This window comes from Sander lucioperca, chromosome 14 (assembly GCF_008315115.2).
Source record: "Sander lucioperca isolate FBNREF2018 chromosome 14, SLUC_FBN_1.2, whole genome shotgun sequence".
Classification (NCBI taxonomy): domain Eukaryota; kingdom Metazoa; phylum Chordata; class Actinopteri; order Perciformes; family Percidae; genus Sander; species Sander lucioperca.
This window is the reverse complement of record NC_050186.1, coordinates 12518369-12545058: the sequence shown is the minus strand read 5'-3', so window position 1 is coordinate 12545058 and position 26690 is coordinate 12518369. Positions and strand designations below refer to the sequence as shown.

General features: G+C 41.1%; 1 protein-coding gene across 2 annotated transcripts in view; it reads left to right on the top strand.

The window, feature by feature from the left end:
* pitpnb (phosphatidylinositol transfer protein, beta) overlaps positions 1–25890 on the top strand; it is a 31874-nt gene extending 5984 nt beyond the window's left edge. Inside the window, exons 2-12 of one of the 2 annotated variants that reach the window (XM_031301240.2) lie at positions 321–351; positions 1573–1718; positions 4223–4314; positions 4554–4561; positions 5794–5868; positions 7298–7381; positions 12262–12339; positions 12451–12555; positions 18405–18527; positions 20320–20406; positions 23630–25890. In XM_031301240.2, coding sequence (XP_031157100.1) covers positions 321–351; positions 1573–1718; positions 4223–4314; positions 4554–4561; positions 5794–5868; positions 7298–7381; positions 12262–12339; positions 12451–12555; positions 18405–18527; positions 20320–20367 — 790 coding nt within the window. In that variant the 3' untranslated portion in view covers positions 20368–20406; positions 23630–25890. The remainder of the gene's footprint in view (positions 1–320; positions 352–1572; positions 1719–4222; positions 4315–4553; positions 4562–5793; positions 5869–7297; positions 7382–12261; positions 12340–12450; positions 12556–18404; positions 18528–20319; positions 20407–23629) is intronic. The other variant, XM_031301239.2, reaches the window with a different exon arrangement.
* The last annotated feature ends 800 nt before the right edge of the window (positions 25891–26690 follow it).

Genomic DNA, 26690 nt, shown 5'->3' with positions numbered 1-26690 from the left:
GTCACTCAGTGCCAATCATGCATCCAGAGATTGGGATCATGTTTAAGTGCTTAGGCATTTGTGGTCATTTTAATATTAAAAAAAAAAGAATAGTATAACAGTTTTATTAAACTAAAAGGTGTAAAAAAAAAAAAAAAAAAAAAAAAAAAAGGGGGACCACTAACTTCTGCCCAGGCTCAGCCATGGACCGTTTCAAATCCTTAACATTTTTACATCTTCTCCAGTATTTTACCCCCCCTATTTACACACAAATGTGCTAAACTTGTTTGTTTCTCTCTCCATTTCCTGCCCCACCTCTCCCTTGTTTCCCCCTCTCTCAGCCGTGTAGTGTTGCCAGTCTCTGTGGAAGAGGTGAGTAATCATTACCGACATACCCTCTTTGATATCCAAAGTGAGGCATCCCAATGTTCCTTGTACAGTATCCTGCATATTGCCATCATAGTGTTGTATTTTAATTTCTCCCGTACACAGAATGCTCATCCACTCAGGCTTTTTCGTCCGGGTCACATACCAAGACAAAATAGCCTTTGTGTGAGAGCACTGGTATTGGTGTGCCAGGCTGGTGCTGGTGTTTAGAGAGAGAGAGAGAGAGAGAGAGAGAGAGAGAGAGAGCTCTCAGCCTTTTAAAAACTACAATCTCTCTTGTCATCTTTCTCTTAATAGGGATCACTTTTTTTGTGTGTGCAATCCGTGCTCTTGTCAGCCCTCAGTGAGCCCAGACCCCAGTGTGATATCCAGTGACATCATCATCCAGAGGCCCTATTTCACAGCCCTTTCTGAAAGTGAAAAACACAATGTGGCTGTTAGAGCATTTAGTTTTGATGAGAAATAACTATTTTTTAAAATGGGTTCCCTGTAGAATAAGCATAACCATAATTATATCCAGTGTGCGATTTTCCGGGGGGTCTATATATCCCTGCCTCTGCTGAATTATTTACAAAATGTAATCTCCCCCCCTCTTAAAGTGATCAATACTTCACCAATACACCATTATATTACTGTATGTACCTAGTCTCACATTGCCAGACCCTCCTCCACAGCGCTGTGAAGGAGGGTCTGGTCAGTCCACACAGTTCCCATATGGACCAAAGTATGGTGGTGGACCGGTAGCTGGAGAGGTGCCAGTTCACCTCCTGGGCACTGCCAAGGTGCTCTTGAGCAAGGTACCGAACCCCCCAACTGCTCGGGGTGCCTGTCCATCGACAGCTGCAGCCCCCCCTCACTCTGACATCTCTCCATTAGTGCATGCATAGGTACTGAGCATGTGTGTGTAATTCAGGCCTGTGTGTAATAACAACAAAAGAATGAAAACATTGTAATTTCCCTTGCAGGAATAATAAAGTTTAAGTTATTAATTATTATTATTCTTGAGTTGACTTAAATTCAGTCTAGGAATTCCCTGTGCAGCATCTAGTGGCTGTTGGTGTTACTGCACCCTTGAAGCACCTGCCTTGCCTTCAGGGATCTTTTCAGTCTTTGCCTATTCTAGCAAATAATCACAGGATGTGTCCCTGTACTTTTTAAGGCTATTTATTCCGGCCGTGTCTTCTTTTCTCCTCCCATTCCTCGCAGTATCAAGTAGGGCAGCTGTTCTCTGTGGCCGAGGCCAGCAAGAATGAGACCGGAGGAGGAGAAGGCATCGAGGTGCTGAAGAACGAACCTTATGAGAAGGACGGGGAGAAGGGACAATACACACACAAAATATACCATCTAAAGAGGCAAGTCTTTGGAACAGAATCTAAAGTTCTCTCTGAGTGAGAGCGTTTGCACTTCTGTTTGACCGTTTTTTTACAGAAAACCATTTCAATACCACTGAGTTCACATGTTCATAGGGTGGACAAAATAATGTGACAACCTTTCGAAGGAGTACTTTGACTCACACACGTATTGACAGCTAAGCTGGGTACTGTTTGGCATAGTGTGTAAGCTCTAAAGAAACATACAAGCAGCGGTTAGTGGCTGCGATTAAATGCTCACTGATGGCGATGGAGAGACAGGTCAGCATCTGCTGCCTTGGTATTTACCACAGCCTTTGTGACAGACATAAACTGGTACCTAGAAATATTTATTATTTATAAAAACCCGGCATTTATGGCATAGTTATCACCTTTCTTCCAACGCCCCGGACAAGTAACCCAAGTAGGTAAAGCACATAAAACCGGGAGCCCTGGCAACGGAAACAAGATCTGAAATTTTGCCTCCATCTGGACGTGTTTGTTTGGATCGCAGGCTGCCAGTTGCCAGCTGTGAAATGGGATGGCAGAACTGTTTGGGCTGCTATGTGAGGGGAGACATTAGGTGTTGATGACTACTCTGCATGCCAAAATAAGCAGCCATTTTACTGAACCAGCTCTACCTTTTATAGTACATTCCTGCATGATGCTCTCCATATTTCAAAATAATATCCTCACACACACACTGCCAAACAAAACAAGAGTAGTCTGATGAAATCGGATACCTTTTGATAGCATACATCAGGGGTATTCAACTTAAATTGCAAGAAGTCCAGTAAGTCAACCCTCCACCCCCCGCAGAGGTCCGAAGAATTCCATACCAACAAATATATACTATATACTAATACTAAAGGAATCAGTTTAGTCAACATTTTTAAACTGCTGTGGCTAAGGTTTCTCCAAGTGTCTGGGTCTAGTTTAGTATTGGCATTTAATAATTCCACTTTTGACCCTCGCAACAGACTCCGTGCACATGAGGCCCACCGGCCTCGTAGAACTCCTAGCAGGAAGTACTTTCCTGTCCACTGATCTCGGTAGACTCGGTTTTCACTGTCAGCTTTTCTATATTTTGATAATGCCATGTTCTTTTATCGTATTGTATGTACCTGTCTACCTCGGTCAGCTCGCGTCTCTCCTGCGTGTTTTTGCAACCTAGCAACGGCAACAAACAGTCGCAGGCTGTCACAGGACCCATACAGCTCTATTAGCCTGTTAAAAATTCCGTTGACGAGATAAATACCCATATAATTTATATATGTATTTCCCGGTTGTGTCAAACGGCTTCACGGTCCGGGTGGAAGCCTCCTGCGGTCCGGTTTTGGACCGGAGTCCGCCAGTTGGTGACCCCTGGCATACATCATTAGAGGAAGAAAGGGCACTTTGTGCAAAATAGATTACCTCAAATAACTTGAGGCCTTTCTCCTCAATCAAAGGTATAATATCCCATCTAATTGAAATAGTTTCTACAGAGCAGTACAAGAAGTGAAGCTGTTCTGAAATTGCCAGGTGTTTCCTCTTATTTTGTCCACCCTCTGTATGTTGTGTGACGGGTTCTTTGAGACTGCAGGAAATAGGTGTTGGGGTTTTGTTTTTTTTTGGGACAAAAGGTTTAGGTCCATCGGCCGAGTGCCACCAACAACAAAAAGGACAAATCATTATCAGTAGAAACATAGAGTTGATCAAATGTTTGGATTAAGGGCCTTTGTCCACGTAAGCGTTTTTTTTTTCCCCAGCTGAAAACACAAGTTTCACTGTTTTTTACATAAGAAATGACTCCAACCAATTAATCGATTATCAAAATAGTTGAAGATTAATTTAATAGTCGACAACTAATCCATTCATCTTTGCAGCTCTACACTTGATGGCTCCACGGAGATTTTTAAAGACTCTGAGAAATCTTAAATGTCAAAACAGAAATCTGAGCGAATCGTGAATTTATTTCAGAAAACTCAACAGTATCCAGGACAAAAACATGGCTCGTTTAAAGTTAGGACACTTTTTTTAGGACATTAGTACTAAAGAAGGTACAAATAAGTTATAAAGCTGCAACTAACGATTGTTTTCTGTATCGATTAATCTGCCGGTTATTAACCGTTTGGTCCACAAAAAGTCCGAAAGCGGCGAAAAAAAATGTCTTTTCAGTTTCTCAAAGTGGTTTCTCAAGATGATGTCTTTGTTCAAATGTCTTCTGTCTAAAAAAATTAAAAAAATAAAATCAGTTTAATATGATACAGAACAGAAAAGAAGCAGAAGCTGAAAACTACATTTTCTGATTTAAAAATAAATGTTATTTTTCTGCCGATCGGAGGATAGGAGCGCTTTGGAGATGCAGGGACCTGAAGAAAAAGACACGGCCCCTTAGCCCTGAAGATGCTAAATTGTCGTTTTTTTAAGGATATTTTTAATACTAGTCTGCTCCAGATCAATGGATGTTTAATTTCTGAAGGACCGTGGACTTGATTGTCTGACTTCTTTTTCTCCCACTGCAGTAAAGTCCCAGGTTATGTGAAGATGATTGCACCAGAGGGAGCGTTAGTTTTTCACGAAAAGGCTTGGAACGCCTACCCGTACTGTCGCACGAGTAAGTCCATGCTGAAGAATGAAATCAATTCCAGATGATGAACATGAAAAGATCATAGTTACAAGAAATCATGGCGTCACTTAAATGGACATTTGATGTGTTTACTACATGTGTGTATTTTGTTCAATATGTAGTTTGAATGCTTGTCAGAGATGATAAATGCCACCCTGATTTTTGATACTGATGCTTTTTTTTTGTTTGTTTGTTTGTTTTTTGCTCTCCCTCTCCTTCCTCTGCAGTTGTGACGGTGAGTTGCTTTTTCCAAGTTTCTTTCAAGGCCTGCTCACACCAGAGAGTGAAACGGCAAAATTAATCTGCATATCTTCAAAGTATTTAGTTCTTGTAGTGACTAGATGGCAAGTCAACCACAGACACGTCAGCCAGCTGGGAACATGCAAGCACTAGTCCGTCACAACAGCTCTCTGAGAGTTTTCTCGCCCCCTAGCATTTTAGTTGTCATGATTGTACATCATTTCCTAATAAAGAGTTGCTGAAGAGGGGAAGAAAGCTCTCCAGGGGTTACTAACAAAACAACCTAGACACACAATTTGTACCGTTGAGTCCTGTTGCTTCACTGTCCAACCCATTCCTGTTTGACGGAGCATTTTTTTTTTTTACTCCCACAGAGGAGGTTATGTAAAAGGGAATGTTGCGACACAGCTTATAAGCTACGCTGGTTTCTTCCATTTTCTGTCAAGACGGCTTGGTCTATGGTGCAACTATGCGTGTCAAATAGGGGTGTGCAAAAAAAAAAAAAAGATTAACATTCGTATCGCGATTCAAGCTCTATCGATTCATAGAATTGTGTGTATATATATATATATATATATATATATATATATATATATATATATATATATATATATATATATACAATTATGTATGTATGTATATATATATATATATATATATATATATATACATACATAGTTGTACCTTTCCTGTGTGTGTATTGTATGTCTACTGCAATCACATGGGAAAAGTAACTACATTTACATACTGTGAATCGTTTTTTTTTGTTTGTTTTTTTTGGGGGGGGGGGGCATTTTCAGCCTTTATTTGGATAGGACAGCTGAAGACATGAAAGGGGAGGGAGGGGGAATGACATGCAGCAAAGGGTCGGAGTCAACCTTTACACTGACACACCTGTCTTTAGATAAGTGTTTTCACAGCGCAATGTTGTTGTAGATTACCTGCACACTAACTAGTGTTGCGGCGGTTAAAAATAGGTCTGAGCTGAGCAGCATCACTAGCGTTGTTTTCAGAATTAACATCTGATTGGTTAATTGGATTTAGCTGCAGGGTTTAAGTACACCTCTCAGAATCCTCCATTCACGGTGATCTCCTTGCCGTTGGTCTCGGCCCGAGATTAGCTGCACTCGATTCAGTTTAGCAGTGGTACCACTTTTAAAAACTAAAGGCCAAATATTCGTTATTCTCCCTTCATGATATCTGCGTGTTTTCTCTCCTGCTTTACAGAACGAGTACATGAAGGACGACTTTATGATAAAGATCGAGACGTGGCACAAACCTGACATGGGAACAATAGAAAATGTGAGTGAGCAGACGACACGGTGTGGAGACATGTTGGTGTTGAAGCAGGGTTAGATCTGGGCCATCAAATCATCAATCAAATATCAAAAACGTTTTTGATATTGTAGGGTTGACTATCGGTGCTTTAACAAAATATTTTCACATTGAGAGTTTTGATAAATAATCGCCAGTAATGTGGATACAATGAGAAAGTGGGTAAAGGCAAATAAACCGCTAGTAAGTCTGGTAAGTTCAGAAAATGACATCACTGTACTGTAATGTACTGTAAAAAAAAAATGTTTTAAAGATTATTTTTTGGGCATTTTAGGCCTTTATTTTTTGACAGGACAGATGACGACACAAAAGGGGAGAGAGAGGGGGAATGACATGCAGCAAAGGGCCGCAGGTCGGAGTCAAACCCGGGCTCGCTGCATCGAGGAGTTAACCTATATATCGGCGCCCGCTCTACCAACTGAGCTATCTGGGCGCCCTGATATCCAAAATCTAAGATGATATTCAGCCTCATAAATCAATGTCGATATAATATCGATATATTGCCCAGCCCTAAGCAGGGGTGTCAAACTCATTTTAGTTCATGCGCCACATCCCCCTAATTTGATCTGTCCCACGGGCCGTATGTTTGACACCCCTGTGTTAAAGGGTTGCTCTGCTGATTTTGGAATTGCACTTCCATCAAGTCAGGGTGCTTGTGAGATAAGGAAAGAGTTTGAGATATCCCGACTCTTAGACCCTAGGAGGAGTCGCAGGCCCTAAAAAGTTATATAAATGTGTAAAGATTACATCCGGTTGAGATTAAAAAAAAAAAATAGGGCATAATCTACTTTATATTTCACTTGTGTGACTTCAGACGTCACTACGTCTTGTTAGTTTGTTTATTTGAAGAGATGTCTTTCTATTTATTTAGTTATTTTGATGTGGCATTTTTGTTATTTAAGATAAAATACCATTCCAGTCTCACTTTTGATACGAGGACACTTCTGTTGTTTTGCACAGTTTATATGAATGAAGGAATATTTTTCCGTCATTTGTCTGCAGCTCATTCTGTAAAAAAAAAAAAAAAAAAAAAGAAAATTGTGAGAAAATCGGATCGTGAACTTAAAATCCTGTATCCAATCGTGAGTTGAGTGTATCTATACCTATAATTCAACATGAGAGAATCTTTCATCAGACTGATTAACGGCCCTTTCAAACTGTACCCCCCAGTTATAATGCGGGCTATCTGTTTATAAAGGATCCAAGCCCAAGCAGAGGGATTGATTATTCTCACAAATCACAGAAGACACAACACCGGCTGTAAAATGTGTGGTTTTTAATTTGAATCTCATTTGACTTACACTCAGCACAGATTTGATTAAGTCCTCCTGGAAGTGTCCCATGATGCCTGTGTGCAAAGCCGAGGTTGACCTCCCCGTCTTTCTCTTTGTGTCAGGTCCATGACCTGGACGAGCAGACATGGAGGACTGTGGAGGTGTCTCCCATAGATATTGCAAACAAAGAAGAAGTGGCCCAAGGGGTGAGTTTTAGTTTTTTATTTATTATACTGGTAGTCTTTAAGAGCCACTGAACAAAGATGTGAAAATAAGTTTGAGTGAGCAGACGACACACAGACTGAAAAGATGGTGGAAACTGATTTCCAGCAGGATGTCTCCACTCTGAGGAAGAGTGTGGTCACACAGGTTGACTTAGGGCCCTATTTTAACCATCTTAGTGCACGGCGTGAAGCGCATGGCGCAGGTGCGTTTAGGGCGTGTCCAAATCCACTTTTGCTAGTTCGACGGTGGAACAAAAGGGTCCGTGCGCCGGGCGCATGGTTCAAAAGGGTTGCACTTAGTGTCTTCATTAATCAGAGGTGTATTTTGGGCGTAACATGTAATAAACCAATCAGAGATCATCTCCCATTCCCTTTAACCCTTGTGTTGTCCTCGGGTCAAATTTGACTCTTTTCCAAAGTTTTTTCTATAAGAAATATGGGTTTCTGTCAACCAAATTGCCCAAAAATAACACTGATGCATCAATGTATGTCGCAGGTAAAGTTAATGATTACTTTCATTGCATTTTGGGTGTTTTATTCAATTTTGTAGCACTTGAAAAACATTTTTTTAAATGGTTTCAAAACAGCGTCCTGACTAAACTTTGCCAGATACCCATCTGTGATCCGCTCAACATCTTCTTTTCTTAACTTTTAGTCAAAATAATTCATAATTTCTGGTGTAATGTTATGGAGTTATATAAATTAGGTGGTATTGACCATGAATGGGGAAAAAAGCATTGAAAAAATCAATTAAAAAGCGGCAAAAGCGTGGACAAAATGTGACTAAAACATCAGAAAATGGGCCAAAAAATTTCAATTTTGAACGTGGAAAGACAACAACTTCATGGTCGACTGGAAGACAACACGGGTTAAAAGCCAGGCGCGTTTGTACCTTGGTGCATTGCTGTTATGATGGAGGATTTGCACCGTAATATTTTTATTTGTAATCTTCTGCATGTGTGTGCTGCTGCGCATTTCACTAATTTGCTGTTAAAATAACAATGAAATGTTCTATTGACTTTAGACCAGGTTGTTGTTGGTCAATGGCGCGATCACTTCCCGCTGCCTCAAGATAGCAATACGCCAAGAATGCACCTGAACACACCTCCCTGTAAGACCAGCAGGCCCATTGGCGCAAAGATGGGCGCAGGTGCATTTGCTTTTTAAACGACGCGGGCGCTGGATGGGAAACTGACAACTGCGTCGGTCTTAAACTAGCAAAGACACTTGCGCTGGACTTTGCGCTGCACTGCGCCGGGTGCAAGAGAGGGCTCTTAAAGTGTCCAAGTTACTTTATTCATTCATGGCCATCATCCATAAAGCCTCACTGAACAGTATATTGGGGCTGCAAATGAATTTTTTTTTTATATTGAACATCAAATTGAATATAAAAGGCACCAATAAAAAAATAAGTGAGTGCAGTTTTCTACTGATATTTTCTTTCAACTAACACAAAGAAATCTCTGTGTGAGTGTCTTTCGCGATATGTTGCAGCCTTTCGCGATGGGTTTATTGCGCCAGTCGACATCGCGATGACAATAAAAAAAGATATATTTTGCAGCCCTACAGTATACATACTTAAATTGCAAACTACGCTTCCACTAAAATTCAATGAAACTGGCAACACCGGACGCGAAAGCAGCGCGTAAGTGGTGATTTTGTAGTGATGGCCCGCAATGGCAACATTTCTACCGCCACGGTATTAGAAATAGGGCTGTACAAAAACCGCTTAAGAGCAGCTTAAAAAAAAAAGACACCTTTTCCAATGTAGAGTTGTAAAGTATTTTGGAAAGAGCATGATAACAGAGTTGGACGGCATTTATTTATTAGCCTCAAGGGAAAACACAATGATGGGTTGTCAATTCTTTGGCAACTTTTGATTTGATGTCAAATTGATTTGAATGGTATAGAGACATTAAAAGTCTCAACCTTTTGGTAAATAGCATGTAGTCTCTATCCACGACGTTCTGCTTCCGGGATTGCTCCGGTGCCGCAGGAAATTCTGCCGGATGCATGTCTTTTCGCCGATGTCAGTTTCCTTCTGCTTCCTTTGTGTTGGCATTCTAACCTCCGGTGGATTTCTGAGGACTATGGTTAACTTCTCCTCAGATCTCTGCAGGGTAAATCCAGACAGCTAGCTAGACTATCTGTCCAATCTGAGTTTTCTCTCCCACGACTATTTTACCGTGGCTCTGTGCGGAGCTTAGCGCTGCCCAGGACGATTGTGATTGGTTTAAAGAAATGCCATTAAACCAGAGCATGTTTTCCTCCCATCCCGGAATGCTGTGTGGACTAGCCAGACCCCCCCCCCCTCTGTGGATGGTCTGGCAAAGCGAGACTAAATAGCATGAGACCGCTGATGAATGAAACTTTTCAGCCATCCTTTAAAACCCTGTAATCAGTATATAAAGGTCACCGGTCAGACAGTTATGCCTAAACCGTCAAGTCGCCTGTGGTTTAAAATCTTAAAGGAGGCATTAAGCCATTTTCATCCAGGTGGGTCACAGAGTTTAATGACTTAAGTGGATCAGTGTTGAGGCCCAGGCCTAATCTGAATGTCCATCTGCTCCAGGTATTCCACACTCGTTCCCAACAGCAGACCTCATAGATTAAAACAGCGCAGTGAGCCTTGAGCTCGAACGGTGGGAGCTGGGGGGTTGTGTGGGGTGTGGTATCTTTAGTTTCGTTGCTGTGATGCTGTATGGAAGAAGTATTCGCCGACCCTGATCTTGATAATAAAAGGTTTATTACAGCAAAGATTCCAGCATCATGACGGGTCCTGCAGAACCCGGAGAGGACAGTTCTCAATTCTCAAAATGGTCACTCTGAAGATTTTCTCTTCAAACATGAGGTTAAGTACTGTCCTGTGTAACATGAGACGTGGTGATGGGGGTAGTTCAGTCCGTTTCTGGGGCCAGTCAGTCAGTGGTCCCCATTTGCTCCAACAAAGTCAATGTGTCCTCTAACCGTTAATCAGATACTACAGGGGTGTTCAGTAAAAAACTAAACAATCTCGCGGCTGTGTTCCTGGATGGGAGTCAAATCACTTCCTTTTAAGAGCAAAGTGATGTTCGACTAAACAGTCAGATTGAAAAAGAGTGTGTAGAGGCTAAGCCCAAGCTTTAAGCCCCTGAGGTGCTGTTCCACGGGTAGAGTAATTGACGCTATGTGTGTGTGTGTGTGTGTGTGTGTGTGTGTGTGTGTGTGCGTGCGTGGTCAAAAACTGTATATGCTTCCGGGTTGCACCCGAGGAACCAAAGATTGGTTCCTATTTATACCGAGGGCACTAATTGGCTCTCAGAGTGTATGAGTCAAGAAAACAGTCTTGTTTTCAGCTTAGATGTTTGGCCAGAGTTCCACATTTATCAGCTGCTCACGTGAATTCAGAGCATAAGACGTGGACATATGAACGGGATTTTTGTGGCCAGCCAATCGTGGTCCATTATGCAACTAACAGTGTGATTTGGAAACTTGAAACCTCCAGGTCACATACTATATATTTTTATATATATATATATATATATATATATATACACATATATATATACACATATATTTTGTTAACACTGTTTATTAGTTTTCTTGTACAAGTACAAACACCCCACCCTGTAGACCCTACACAAAATCACAATACAATAATGTGAAGGTTAAAAAGAATACATGACACATCACACAAAAAAAAGTGTGTGTGTACACACACACTTTTAAGTGAAGTAGGAGACATTTTGTAGTAGCAGTCCAGCTCCTGAAAATGAGCAGTATTTGCTTTCAAGTTCAGTTATTACAGGTGTTTAAATGAGGGAGAGGAGTAGATTGAATGTGAAGAACCTTCTTTTCAACAAAAAGCTCAAACGATTATTCCAAACAGAGGATTATCCCTTAAGTATGTCTTAAAGCATGTCTGGAGTGGGTCCTTAAAGGCGTTTTTTTTTTTTAAACACTAGCATTGCTAGATGCTTGATAAGTGGATCCCTGTTTTGTGTGTATCATGCACGCACGCAAGCAACGTGAAGAACCAGTTTCACGCTGTTCCACTGATCAACCCTGTTGGCAGTAACGCTCAAAGAAGGAGCAATGCGCCAACAAAAGCCAGCTAGCCATCACGGCTGTAAACCGTGCACAATTTTAAAATATAGATTTGTAAACGTTTTATATGGAAGGAAGCAAGGATCACCAAATTTGGAGTTTGTTTTTAAAATGATCACATTGCCCCACGCGCACTCTGAGCCGATCCCCGCTCTCTGTCAACATGCAAAGAGGACAGATAAGCTCACACTTATGCGCTGTCAGGTACCAAAATTTTGGTACTGTTTGATTAAAGGTGACTAACGGTCCTCGTAGTAGTGACGTAATCCAGTCGGTACCCAAAAATAGGGTTGAGTATCGGTTGGATTTTTACGATTCCTAATCCGATTCTTGAAAAACTGAAAAATTACATCTTCTTTGATGTAATTTTTCAGTTTCCTTTTTATAGTTTTTTTTTTTTTTTTTTTTTTTTAATTGAAAATAATTTTAATTTAACAATATATTAACATTTTAAAGTACTTAAATATATAATAAGAAAGAGAAAGTGTGATATTTTTACATCCGTTTCGGAGCGACAGAGGGAAAATATTTCAGTCGACACATTAAGTGGAACCGAAATTTGCGTTCTAATCTGGTCTGATTCCTACCGGTTGCGTAGGAACCGGTTCCATAGTGGAACCAGGTGTCAGTACCAAACCCTACCCAAAAAAGTACAAAGTTCAGTACCCAACCCTACAGAGCAGACTTGTTGAAAGCAGCAGCTGGACAGCTGACTCAGGTGCACTCTGTTTCTTACAGGATCTTAACGTTTTGTTGTCTTGTTTTTTTTTTTTCAGGACTATAAGCCAGAAGAAGATCCTGCTCTTTTCCACTCCGCCAAGACGGGCAGAGGACCTCTCGGCCCCGAATGGAAGGTACCTGACGTAGTTCACAGAAAGCCGAACGCCATGTTTCTGTCTGTCCTCGGTCACGTCTGATCCGTGATGAATGAACTGTGCTCCTGTCTTTGTTCTCCTCCTTCACAGAATGAGCTGAAGACAGACTGTCCTTACATGTGTGCATACAAACTGGTCACTGTCAAGTTCAGATGGTGGGGTCTGCAGACCAAAGTGGAGAACTTCATCCACAGGGTAAAGGCATCATATCTTTATTTTATTGAGTGTTTGGCATTAATTCAATTCAATTCAATTCAATTTTATTTATAGTATCAAATCATAACAAGAGATATCTCGAGACACTTTACAGATAGAGTAGGTCTAGACCACACTCTGTACTTTACGAAGCCCCAACTATTACAGTGGTTGCCTCAAGAGCAAGCATTAGCAGTAGCTATTGCGACAGTGGCAAGGAAAAACTCCCTTTTTTTGTTAGGAAGAAACCTCGGACAGACCCAGACTCTTGGTAGGCAGTGTCTGACGGCACCAGTTGGGGGAGTGGTGAATGGTGGCAATAATAGTCATAATAAAGATAGTGAAGCAGTGATCACAATGGTAGTCGTAGTAGTTCATGTCATAGTAGGGTACAGCAGGGCGTTACGGGGTGTAGTGTGGCACAGCAGCCTGGGTGGACGCGGTTGGACGCGGCAGGACACAGTCGGACACTGCGGGGAAACGCAGAGCGTAGCAGGGTGTAGTAAGTCCATAGCGTCAGCTGCACCCAGGACCCCGGTGTAGGTGCCACCCAATTCCAAGGCGATGTTCTGGGTGAAGAAGAAGCAAAGGGACTCCGGGGAGAAAACTCCCCAGAGCTAGGTTAGTAACAGGCATTTCTGGGACTAAGATGCACACAAAAGGAGACAAGTGAAAAGAGAGAAGAGGGAGCGGCTCATTGTGTCCTTGGAAGGAGCTTCCCACAGCAGTCTAGAGTTATAATAGCATAACTAAGAGAGGCAGGCTAAGGAGAGGGGCCCTGGACCGGGCTCGTACTCTCCCCTGCCGGAACGGGCTTGTACTTCCTGCCTCCCTCTACTCTACTCTACTATGCTGCAACTCCTCACTCCCTAACTATAAGCTTTATCAAAGATGATGGTTTTCAGTTTATTCTTAAATGTGGCGACGGTGTCAGCCCCCCGAACCCAAGTTGGGAGCTGGTTCCACAGGAGAGGAGCCTGGTAGCTGAAGGCTCTGGCTCCCATTCTACTTTTAGAGACTCTAGGAACCACAAGTAGCTCTGAGTTCTGGGAGCGCAGTGCTCTAGTGGGACAATAAGGTACTAAAAGCTCTTCTATGTATGATGGTGCTTGACCATTTAGTGCTTTGTAGGTCAGGAGAAGGATTTTAAATTCAATCCTGGATTTTACAGGAAGCCAATGCAGAGAAGCTAATACAGGAGAAATGTGATCTCTTTTGTTAGTTCTTGTCAGAACACGTGCTGCAGCATTCTGGATCAGCTGGAGGGTCTTGAGGGACTTATTTGAGCAGCCTGATAGTAAAGAATTACAGTAGTCCAGCCGGGAAGTTACGAATGCATGGACTAGTTTTTCAGCATCGTTTTGAGACAGGATGTTCCTGATTTTGGCAATGTTACGAAGATGGAAAAAGGCTGTTCTTGAGGTTTGTTTTAAGTGGGCGTTAAAGGATAGATCCTGGTCAAAAATGACTCCTAGATTTCTGACAGTAGTGCTGGAGGCCAGGGCAATACCATCTAGGGTAGCTATATATTTAGATAATGAAGTTCGGTGGTGCTTGGGTCCCAGCACAATAACTTCCGTTTTGTTTGAGTTCAACATCAGAAAATTGTGGGTCATCCAGGATTTTATATCTTTAATGCACGCTTGAAGTTTAGCTAACTGACCGCTTTCGTCTGGCTTGATTGACAGATATAATTGGGTGTCGTCTGCGTAACAGTGAAAGTTAATTGAGTGTTTCCTAATAATATTGCCTAGAGGAAGCATATATAAAGAGAATAGAATTGGTCCAAGCACTGAGCCTTGAGGAACGCCATGGCTAACTTTAGCGTATTTGGATGGTTTATCGTTAATATTAACAAATTGGGATCGCTCAGAAAAATAGGACTTAAACCAGCTTAGTGCGATTCCTTTAATGCCAACTAAATGTTCCAGTCTCTGTAAGAGGATGGTATGGTCAATAGTGTCGAATGCAGCACTAAGATCTAATAAGACAAGTACGGAGACAAGTCCTTTGTCAGCAGCAGTTAGAAGGTCGTTAGTGATTTTCACCAGTGCCGTCTCTGTGCTATGATGCATTCTAAATCCTGACTGAAAGTCTTCAAATAGACTATTTCTATGCAGAAAGTCACACAATTGATTAGCGACTACCTTCTCAAGGATTTTGGAGAGAAACGGGAGGTTAGATATAGGTCTATAGTTGGCTAAGACCTCAGGGTCGAGGGTGGGTTTTTTCAGAATAGGTTTTATCACAGCTACTTTAAAAGACTGCGGTACGTGACCCGTTAATAAGGACATATTGATCGTATCTAGTAATGTGGTATTGACCACGGGTAGTGCTTCTTTAAGTAGCTTCGTTGGAATGGGGTCTAAGAGACAGGTAGTTGGCTTAGCTGAAGAGACCCTTAACATTAATTGTTGGAGGTCTAAAGGATAAAAGCCGTCTAAATAAGTATCAGGTCTTATCGTTCTCTCTAGCCCTCCTGCGCCCAATGGTGAGTCGTTGGAAGCTGTGGGCAGAAGGTGATGAATTTTTTCTCTAATTGTTATAATTTTATCATTAAAAAAGGTCATGAAGTCATCACTGCTCAGAGCTATAGGAATAGATGGCTCAATAGAGCTGTGACTATCTGTCAGCCTGGCTACAGTGCTGAAAAGAAACCTTGGATTGTTCTTATTTTCTTCTATTAGTGTTGAGTAATAGTCTGATCTGGCATTTCTGAGGGCCCTCCTATAATTTTTTAGACTATCTTGCCAATCCACACGAGATTCTTCCAGTTTGGTGGAACGCCATTTACTTTCAAGTTTTCGTGAGATTTGTTTTAATTTGCGAGTTTGGGAGTTATACCAAGGTGCTAGTTTCCTTTCCTTCATCTTCTTTTTGAGAGGAGCAACCGAGTCTAAAGTAGTCCGTAGGCAGGCCGTAGCAGCATCTACAAAGTTATCAAGTTGGGAGGGACTAGAGTTAACATAACAGTCCTCTGTTATATTAAGGCATGACATTGAGTTAAGTGCTGTTGGAATAGCTTCCTTAAATTTAGCTATAGCACTGTCAGATAAGCATCTAGTGTAGAAACTTTTATTTAATTTCGTATAGTCTGGTAGTAGGAATTCGAAAGTTATTAAAAAATGGTCTGATAATAAAGGATTCTGCGGAAATACTATTAAATCGTCAATTTTGATGCCATATTCTAGCACAAGGTCGAGGGTGTGGTTAAAACAGTGCGTGGCCTTATGCACCCTCTGACTGAAACCAATAGAATCTAGCAGTGAATTGAAAGCAGTACTAAGGCTATTGCTCTCAATGTCCACATGGATATTAAAATCACCTACAATAAGTACTTTGTCTGATTGAAGGACTACGCATGATAAAAACTCTGAGAATTCAGATAAAAACTCAGAATATGGACCTGGTGCTCGGTAAACAACAACGAATATAATTGGCTGTACTGTTTTCCATGTTGGGTGTTGAAGATTAAGAACAAGGCTTTCAAACGAGTTATAATTTAGTTTAGGTTTAGGATTAATTAACAGGCTCGAGTCAAATATGGCTGCAACTCCCCCTCCTCGGCCTGAGCCTCGTGGAATTTGGGTATTATTATGACTGGGAGGAGTGGCTTCGTTTAAACTAACATATTCGTCATGGCCCAGCCAGGTTTCGGTGAGGCAGAATAAATCAATGTGGTTATCTGATATCAATTCGTTTACCAATAATGCTTTCGATGACAGAGATCTAATATTTAATAGTCCACATTTGATTTTCCTATTCTGTTCTATCGTTGCAGTGGTTGTTTTAATTCCAATTAGGTTGTTTAGTATAGCACCTCTTTTGTTAGCGTTTGGTTTAAACGGTCTCAGTCGGGGGACAGACACGGTAGTTATGGGATTATGAATGGGTGATTGCTCTGAAGGGAGCACAGAGGGGCGTGTAGCGCTGTATCTCTGATTATTGACTTTGGGAGAGTGTGTCATTAGTATTTATACTTCAGGTGCAGTGTTGTAATGTAACAAAGTACACATACTTCATACTGTACTTGAAGGACAAATCCAGCGCAAAATTAACCTAGGGGTTAATAACACGTGTACCGAATCGACCGTTTTCTGGGATATGTTTTCATGCTAATCGAATGGGACCAGTTTTAGCGCAAACCGCTAATTTAGCTTATAGCGCTAGTCGTCGGGGCACGGGTAAAGTAAAAAGAAGTCGCTATTTCTACACCACTAACACCAACCGTGAACAACCATCTTTGACCAATGTCAAAGATCAGTCACTTAGACACAAAGACATAGGGAAATAGGGTTGAAAAAAATGGTAGTTACCTTTTTAAAGGGGCGCTATGCAGTTTTGGCCATTTCTCTCTGTTCTCTCTGTTTTCTCTCTGTTTGCTGGCAGGTTTCTCTATAGAGCTCCCCCTACAGCTTCAGAATAGATATTTGGCAGCTCCTATGTTTACTCGTGTCTGACTCCTCTCTCGGTCAGTCTGCCGTTTCCTCTTTCTCTGTTCCTCCGACAATGCTTTCCTAGCTTTCTGCTTCTTTTTTGCCGGCTCAGCCGTGACGATAGTTTGAAAAACTCCATCCCTACCTTGTTAGCCGGTTCCTGAATGGGGGCATATGTGTGCAGTGCTGTGAACCAATTTGTTAATGGCGAGACCTGATATCACGTCATACTTCCTGACGCTGAGGCCGCCGGCTTGCCGGGCGAAAGTTGTAAGGGTGGTTTTACAGCTCACAGGCGCTAGGGGGAAGAGAGACGACCATCATTCAACCTGAAAAAAGTCCTATAACCATTCCAATGACTCCGAAGCTGTTCAGTTAAGGTAGATTAAGCTAAAAAAAAAAGCTGCATAGTTCTCCTTTAACATCTACACAGTCTTTGATTAGATTCTCAGTGTGACAGTGAAGTGTTTCTGGTTTGGACAGCAGAGGGAGACATGGCCGTTTCAGGGTTTCTTAAAATTGGAAGGAGAGAATTAAACTGAGCAAAGCTCGGTTAAGTTTGGTTTGGTTTAGTTTAGGGAAGAGATGAGAAGGCAAGTGTAAGGCCGGTTACACACTGGATGCGTCGCGCGAGCGTGTCAGCTGCGTGGCGTGTCTGTTTATATTTCAGCTCCCATGGTAACAGGTTAGAGCACTACACCGCCTGCGTAACACGCACGTCTCAGGCGCCGAAAACGCGTGCATGCTAGAAACAGAACCGACGCCTATTTTTCACGCGACACGCAAGTGTGTTGGAAGCGTTTCCAGGCAAAATAGAATAGGAAAAGATGTTTATATGTAATTTTGACACTAATACATATTAATAAATGACATGTTGATGTTTGAAACTCTCTAGGTTTTGATATAAATGCAGATATAAATGTATTTTTTTTAAAAAAGAATCAATTTTCTAATATTGCACCTGTCAATACAGAACGAAATATTCTGTAGCCTATTTTGCCGTCAATACTGATGACGTTGTCTTTGCTGTAATCAAATCAGTCTATATTTATGTTTAACATGGTTATTTCATTTTATCAATGGGAAGCATACATGTGTACAGACAAGGCTAGCAGCAGCAGCAGCAGCAGCAGCAGCAGCAGCGCCGCGTCAGACACGTTTCTGGTGTGTAAAGACAGAAATATCCACGCAGCTGACACGCAACAGAAACGCCACACAGCCAGTGTGTAACCGACCTAAGTAACTAAATAGAAAAAAAACATTTGAAGTCTCCAACATGGGCTGAAGTCAGGAAACTAAGAGCCCCCCCTCCCCGTGCTTTAGTCCGGCCCATTATTGGTGTCTAACCCACCGGTTGGTCGTGCGGGAATATCAGTTGTTTTACTTCATTTGAACTTCTTTATCCTTCCACAGCAAGAAAAGCGTATTTTCACCAACTTCCACCGCCAGCTGTTCTGCTGGATTGACAGATGGGTGGGTTTGACCATGGAGGACATCAGGCGGATGGAAGAAGAGACCCAGAAAGAGCTCGAGGAGGTAATTAACTCGCCAACTCTCTGCACTATATACTGCACCGTACCGTCTTCTTCCTGCTGTCGTGATTTGGAGTTGAAGACGCATGTAAAGACTGCAGTAAAAGTATCTCAACATTTACTGGACTTACTGAACGCAGGATTCAGTAGAGTTGTTGTTATGTTCAGTATCTTAACAGATATTCTGAAAGTTAAGGAGCTCACTGGGGTTAGATCCAAACGTTCAAATATTCGTTCAATGGGCAGGTATTCGATATTCGATTTTCGATTTTGGGATTCGAATATTTGTCGTTTTTTTTGTCGGGATTAAACAGCCTAATGCTGCAGAGTTTCCGTCTTAAAAATTAAAAAAAAAGTCTAAAATTTCAAAATCTAAATTGTAGGCCTTTTAAAAAGTCTTAAATTTGCTGAAGTATTGTGTTCTAGGTCTTAAATAATTTTAAACAGGTCATAAAGCAACACTATGTAACTTTTCCCGCTTCGGTCCCCCTACAGGTTGGAAGCGGAATTGTCCATTACATTACATTACATTGTCCAGTTCATTCAAACTACAGATCCGCTACCTGATCTGGCAAACTTGCATAATGTAATGGACAATTCTGCTTCCAACCTGTAGGGGGACCGAAGCGGGAAAAGTTCTCTAGTGTTGCTTTAGTTTTCCTACGTCAATGCAACACTACCGCTAATGCTCATTGAAATGTTCCCGCAGCGCTTTAGAATATTTGTTTTTTTATTATTATTATTACGTGGTGTTGTAGTTCTTTCTTTTGCTAGTCCAGATATAATCCGCTGTACTACGACTACAAATGAGACCCACGTGCAATTTATTTTGGAGGCAATCTAGACACCAGTCTTATAATGTCAATGAGGAAATCAGAGAATTGTTTCAGACTCTGACTTTGTTTTTAATGTCATGATATACTGTAAGTCTTGAATTTCATTCATAATGGTCTTAAGAAGTCTTAAATTTGACTTGGTGAAACCTTAGGAAACTTTGTACTGGCTAATTCTGCAGCGCTATGGCTATAACGGAGAAATGTGGAGTTACAAGCGAGCAGTCTGATGTGTGTAGAGGTCTGTACGGTTCTACTTTAGCAGCCTACAGTCGTTTTTTCAGGAGATTTAATAACGGTAAAGATAGTACGGCTGTGCATAATGCCAATACAGCGAGGCATCGGCTGGCTGAGCATTCATTCACACACATTCATTCACAGTCATCCCTCGGCAGTCTTTCCGTTTTTTGTTTTGAATTTTAAAAAAGTTGAGTCCGATTTCAACTTTTGGAGAAAAGCAAACCGACATCACCCTGCGGTGAAAAAGCATGTAACCGGCGATCGGACTCGTAAGTCTAGGTATTGCGGCGTGCGAGCCCCATAACGTTACAGTAAACCGGAAACTTACTACCGCTGTTGCAAAAAAACGTTTTAGACACTATGACCTGCCCAGGATTGTGTGTAATAACTGTGTCCTGCAACAACAAAGCAGCCACTTCATCGCTAGCTTCGTCTATTTTCACACACTTTTTAAGCTGCCTTCAAGTACGGTCGGAAATGTTGGTTTCCTCCGCCGCCCCCGCCACCAGAGCTCCGAATATTCGCTGTTGAAAAGCACCAAAGCTCAAAAATGGTATTGGGTTCAGCCCTAGAGCTCACACATGAAATAAAGCTGTGAATGACGATTGATATGGTGAATGATCATTGTTCGGTTTGGACCAGACTGCTGGAGACGACGCGGCACACTGAATCTACTTGATTTAACCCTTTTACTCCTGAATTTTCACTCAATTCAATTTTTAGATGCGTCAGAAGGGAGATGTGCGAGGCACCTCTGCGACAGACGAGTAGAGGCCCGTTGCTGTAGGTCAAACACTAGAGGCAGGCTGAGTAAGTCTCATTACAGGAGGGGTGGTGCCGCCGCATGGATCATTCTCCACCCTTCTCTTAACACTGCTGTCCGCCCGCTGTCTGACCTACTCCTCCTTTCCAGTTTATTTTTTTCAGATCTTTTGTGCTTGTGCTGCCGTTTTTTCAGCCGTGTGTCTTCTTCCCATTCTAATCCTCTTTGTTTCCATCTCATTCCAGTCATTTTCCTTCTGCATGCTATTCATCAACTCACATTTGTCATTTTCACTTAGATTGTAACTAGGGCTGCACAATTATTTTTTTTTAATCGTCATCGTGATATCAACTGGCACAATAAACACACTGACTACGTTTACATGCACATAATATTCTGTTTTTTGACCTCATTCCGAATAAGACGATATTGCCAATAAGCTGTTTACATGGCTAATAAAAGTGAATATTCAACTAATATTCCCGTTTACAAGCAGCCGTGCAAAATAAGATTTTTCCAAAGTTTACCGGCGGTGGCGGACCGTGCGAACACGGCGTCCCTCTTTCATTCCTTCAACCAGCTTCTTGAAAAGGTTGCCGTAGCGATGTGTGCGCATATCCAAAAACCTGTTGATATCCAAGACTTTGATAATGTTTAAAAGTAGCTGTGTTTCTCCTTCTTATCGGGTCTGCAGCCCTGCAAACTGTTGGCTGGTTGGTTGGTGAACAGTAACCATAGCAACGCACAGAGCTGACCATAAGCCGTAAACCAGCAAGAGGCTGTAAACTGGCCGTAAACTGCAGTAAAACCCCCGATTGCGACGCATATTCCGAATGAGCTGCATACATGTCCAAACCTAGAGCTGGGCAATATATCGATATTATATCGATATATCGTGATATGAGACTAGATATCGTCTTAGATTTTGGATATCGTAATATGACATAAGTGTGGTGTTTTCCTGGTTTTAAAGGCTGCAACAGTAAAGTGATGTCATTTTCTGAACTTACCAGACTGTTGTAACTGTTCTATTATTTGCCTTTACTCACTTAGTCATTATATCCACATTACTGATGATTATTTATCAAAAATCTCATTGTGTAAATATTTTGTGAAAGCACCAATAACATGTCAACACTACAATATCGTTGCGGTATCGATATCGAGGCATTTGATAAAAAATATCATGATATTTGATTTTCTCCATATCGCCCAGCTCTACTAAAACCTGAATAATACCTGCATATCCCACATGTCTTAATCGGACTATGCTATATTCAGAAAAAGGCCTTATTCGGAATATCCAACCGGAATCTGCTGTTTACATGACTTCTCAAATTCGGAATATTGTCATATTTGGAATAATAGTGGAATATTGGTGTGCATGTAAACGTACTCAGTGTGAAAGACACTGAGAATTTCTTGTCAGTTAAAAGAAGAAATCGGTAGAAAAATGTCATTATTTTTTATGCTATGGTGCATTTTATATGTAATTCAATGTTCAATTTGTTCAATAAATTGAAATGATTTCCTTTTGTTTGTTTTAAATTCAACAAGCTATTTTTTTAATATTTTTTTTTTTTTAGCAGAATACTGAAAGCAGCCGAACTGAGTACACTTTAACATCTGTTTTGATTTATCCAAAGTAATATCGTTGTTGCGACATTTAGCAACCTTATCGCTTATTTTCCTCATATCGTGCAGCCCTAATTTTAACATTTTCTTACAGCTCGATCGCTCATCTTGAACCCTTCACTCTGTGCTTAGATTTTTTTCCCTCCTGATGTTTTGTGATCGTGGGAATAAAGCTAACCTTGCCGAGATGCGCTTTGTACTGTACATTTGACTACTTGCACATTTTTACTCATTGCACTTTGCAAACTTGATGTTTGCTACTACTTGTTGTTTATAGTTTTTGTTGTTGCCGCATGTACACATGGTACCCGCCGGGACTTAAAAGTATTAAAAGTCTTACATTTTATATTCTAAAAATAAGGCCTTAAAGCTATTGTGCGTAGTTTCTGTCGCCCCCATGAGGAATTCTAAGTAATGACAACAACACTGTCGGCGCGTCCACATGACACAAGCCTTCTGTGATCGCAAGATCGACAAATCCAGAGAGTTGTGTGGAGCTGATAGTCTTAATTAGCTTTGTAGCAACTCATTTGGAAATGACTTTAATGTAATGGACGTTCATTAATATCAAAAAGTTACGCACTGAAGCTTTAAAAGTCTTAAATTTCGGTCATAAAGTATTACATTTTGTTTACAAAGGTCTTAAATTGTTTCTTGTTTGGCATTTACATATTTATCTTATCTAAATTTACTAACTTAAGTTTAGATAACTAAACTTCTTAATTTACTTATTTTGTATTTTTAGTTTCATAGCATTAGAACTCTTCATGCGACACTTGTATTATTTTATTTGATCAGACTACAAACATACCTCACTAAGCTATTGTGAATTAAATATTGAGGAATAATATGATAAATTGTTTTATTAAATTCAGCTAATGTTACCTGGTAAATACTGCTTTTTGGGCTGCAACTAACGATTATTTTCACGATTAATCGATTAGTTGTTTGATCTATAAAAATGTCAAAACATGGTGAAAAATGTGGATCAATGTTTCCCAAAAGCCAAGATGACGTCCTCAAATGTCTTGTTTTTGTCCAAAACTCAAAGATATTCACTTTACTGTCACTAGAGAAATCTTTTTTTTTTTTTTTTAAATGACTCAAACTGATTAATCGATTTATCAAAATAGTTGGCGATTAATTAAATAGTTGACAACTGATCGATTAATCGTTGCACCTCTAACTGCTTTTCACACTGATTTTCCATGACATGGCCGTGAATGTGGCATTAAATCTCATCCTAGGTGGTATTAAAAAATATAAAAAGGTCCTAAATTGAACTAGAAGAATCCTGGGGCTACCCTGGTACAGCACGTGTCTCCCATGTTTTATTTTTGCTGTTGGTTGTTGTTGTTTTTTTGGCTGCACCAGATATGCCCTCGGGGGACAATGAAGATGTATTTCATTTTGATTTAATTGCAACGTTTTCCCTTTTTGATTTTTGTGAATTGGCGGAATTCTCTGCATGTGCATGGCTTATCGCTTAACAGATGTGAGCCTCTGTTGTCGTCTTTTATCCCGAAACTGAACCCAGAACCTCTCTCTCTCTCTCTCTCTCTCTCTCTCTCTCTCTCTCTCTCTCTCTCTCTCTCTCTCTCTCTCTCTCTCTCTCTCTCCCTCTCCGTCCCCCAGCTGCGTAATACAGGTCCGATTCGAGGCACCAGTGCTGCTCATGAGCAATGAGGCAAATCAACCAAACCCTGTCATGATGATGTCATCAGAGACACGTCCACCACGTTGAGGAAGTGGCCCTGACGTCGTCGCCTCTTCTCCTCCCGTCTCACATGATTCATTGGGGGGGTTTGACAAAGATTGGTTTAACAGTACTGTACAGATTCTACCCCAATCACAAGCCTCCTGTTCACAACAGAAAAAAAACAAACATGGTTTTTGCATACATATAAAAAGGAAGAAAAAAAAAAAAAAGAAAAAAAAAAAAAAAAAACTTTGCACAGAACATAAAAATTGCCTGATATGTAATTGTTAGTTGATTATTACAATGGGCTTTGTTTTTATTCAGGTGTGTAAACCGTGACTCAGAAAGTCAAGCCTTTTAAATTCGAGTGTTTTTAGATATACAGGTTCCCAAAACAAATTGGTATAAGATGGCTTTAGCAGGTATTGGACCATTTATCTCCCCACCTTCCCCTTGTATTATAACTGTCCGTCTCTACTTTTAATCCTCGTCTCTCCCCTCAGTATTGTCTGTATTCTTGTCCCGGTAAAAAAAAAAAAATTGTCTAGATCTCCGCCCCCCCCCCCCCCTTGCGTGTCTGACTGTCCCCTCTGTCTAACCGGGCGGTTGGGAATGTCTTTTTTTCTTTCTTTTTTTATAGTTTTAATTTTGAGGCTAATGCCTGTTTCTGGTTCAAAAGCGAAATTGTAATGCTCATGCATGATAGATAATTCTCTGCTATTGTTTCCCCTCTGCACACACGCACACATTTCGACATGCGCATCAGCTCCTCCTCCTCCTCCTCCGTCACAAGTGCATGTGGACAACAGCAACTCCTCGCTAAACTCATTGCATGTGTTTAGTCGCTGCAATGCAGCTTTGCTCAAGTGGATCGTTTGTGTTAATTAGAGAGAGAGAGCGAAAGAGAGAGAGTCTGTACAATTGCACCTGTGTGTTTAGTGTGTGCATTTGTGTGCTTGTTTGTGTTATCCACTGCCTTCGCTCTTTAAAGGACCGTCACACTCTTGAGATGGATAACGTTCAGCTTAATATCGAGGCTATCCCCGCGTGGTCTCGGCACACAGCCGGCCTGTTGATCTTGCCTAACGCTGCATGTCCTCTTCTCCTTGGCTAGGGCTTTAACTGGAGGGCCCACACAAGCCAATTTTTTTTTTTTTTTTTTTTTGTAACTAAAACAAATGAGGATGAGTCTGTGCGTCGCTTTCCTCTCTCACCTGACGGAGCTAATGGGTCCAGGCAGATCTGTGGTGTTTGTTGCAGTTGTGGATTGTCGAACTTTCTGCGTGTATAGTTTTTATTTTCACCGTTTTCTTTTTTTAAAAGTGTATTATCTACCTTTTACTCCCAAGAAAGTATGAGGTCAGTCTGAAGTTCCTAGTTAAGGACTATGAACTGGCTTTAGCTAAACATTTGACCCTCACGGTTTAGATCAGTGTTGGGGTGATGTAGTACGAGCCTTGATCTGAAAACATCTTTATCCTGCTCTCTTTCCTGCATCACTACTTATTTCTTTTTATTTTTTTTTTTATTTCTGCTGCTTTGACTTGGAACAGTTTATCTCAGCAAGCGCTCAGTTTACCCGCGTTCACTTTGAGCGTAATGCAGATCCTGTCGGGCTCTAGCTGAAATGTTTGTGATGTTTTGTACGATCATGACGTAGCTTAGTGCAGATATACAGCTGCGATTGAGACTTTGTGCATTCGATCAGGTATGAGTGTCTCTTAGGTTTTGTCGTAACCTATCTGTGCGTGGTGTATGTTGGACAGGGAAAAAACAATATAGAGTTATAAGTGTACTTTAAAATAGGCCCATTTTATAGAAATGGACAAGAACTGTACATACAAACACTGACTTGAATGGAATATTTACAGCTTCTAAGCGGTGTCAGGTCTATCATTCAATACTGCTAACTTTTAAGTAAGTTATAATGTTGTTGGAGCAGGTAATGTCAGCTCTGTGGACAGTGTGCTGTGTGTTTGTGAAGTGGGGCGAACTGTCCACGCGTTGTTGCTCATAACATGGTTTAACCGTACCTCATCCATGCTTGCGAATGTACAGCTAGGAGACAGATGTGTCAAACTATGCAGGATGTTTCTGAACTGCAGGAACACTGACGTGTTTCACACCTGTACAGGCATGACATGGAGCCGTTATAGCTTCAATACACGAGGAAGAGATTTATTACAAAAAAACAAAACTCCAGATTTGGATCTGCATGCTCAACACCTTTTTTTAAAAAAAAAAAAAAAAAAGATCATTCTTTAGATTTTTCCTTTTTCTTTTGTCTCGATTAGGGTTGGGCATCGTTTTTGATTTTAACAATTCTGACTCCATATTCCGATTCTTCCTTTGGATACCAGTTCTCATCAATTCTCGATTCGGAGGGGTGGAGTTGAAACGATAAAAATAACTAAATTAAAATGACAGATGTTTTTCAACTTGAAATAAAGCCACACTTTGGAGCGCCGCTTACTCTGCTCCACGGCTGCAACACAACAAGCGCCTGGAAGTACGGCGGCTGCTACGGAAACCAAAAGATGCACCTGTTCAATTTGGGATTTTTTTTTTTTTTTTTTAGAAACGATTCCATTGGAATCGTAATTTATGAAACGATTCCAAGTCGGAGCCGGTTACCGATGCCCAATCCTAGTCTCGATTGTTCTCTGCGTTTGATCAGGACATCAGTGCTTTTGAGAAGCTCTCCCAACTGCATCAGACGAGAAGGGAAACCCTCGTTCTTCTCAGAATCAAACTGGATTCAGCTGGACCTCCGATTACAGACGAGGAGTGAAAAGCCTGACTTGAGTTTGATGATGACGGGAGTCGCCCCGTACACTAGAGCAGGCTGGGTAATGTACAGTTTTGTTAGCGTTACCAGCGATGCCAGCCAGGGTGTGACTGTGAGGGGAGGGATAGAAGAGTAGGGAACAGATGGGAGTCCAAATTACTGTTTTTTTTTTTGTTTTGTTTTCTTTATTGTAATCATGAATAAGCACT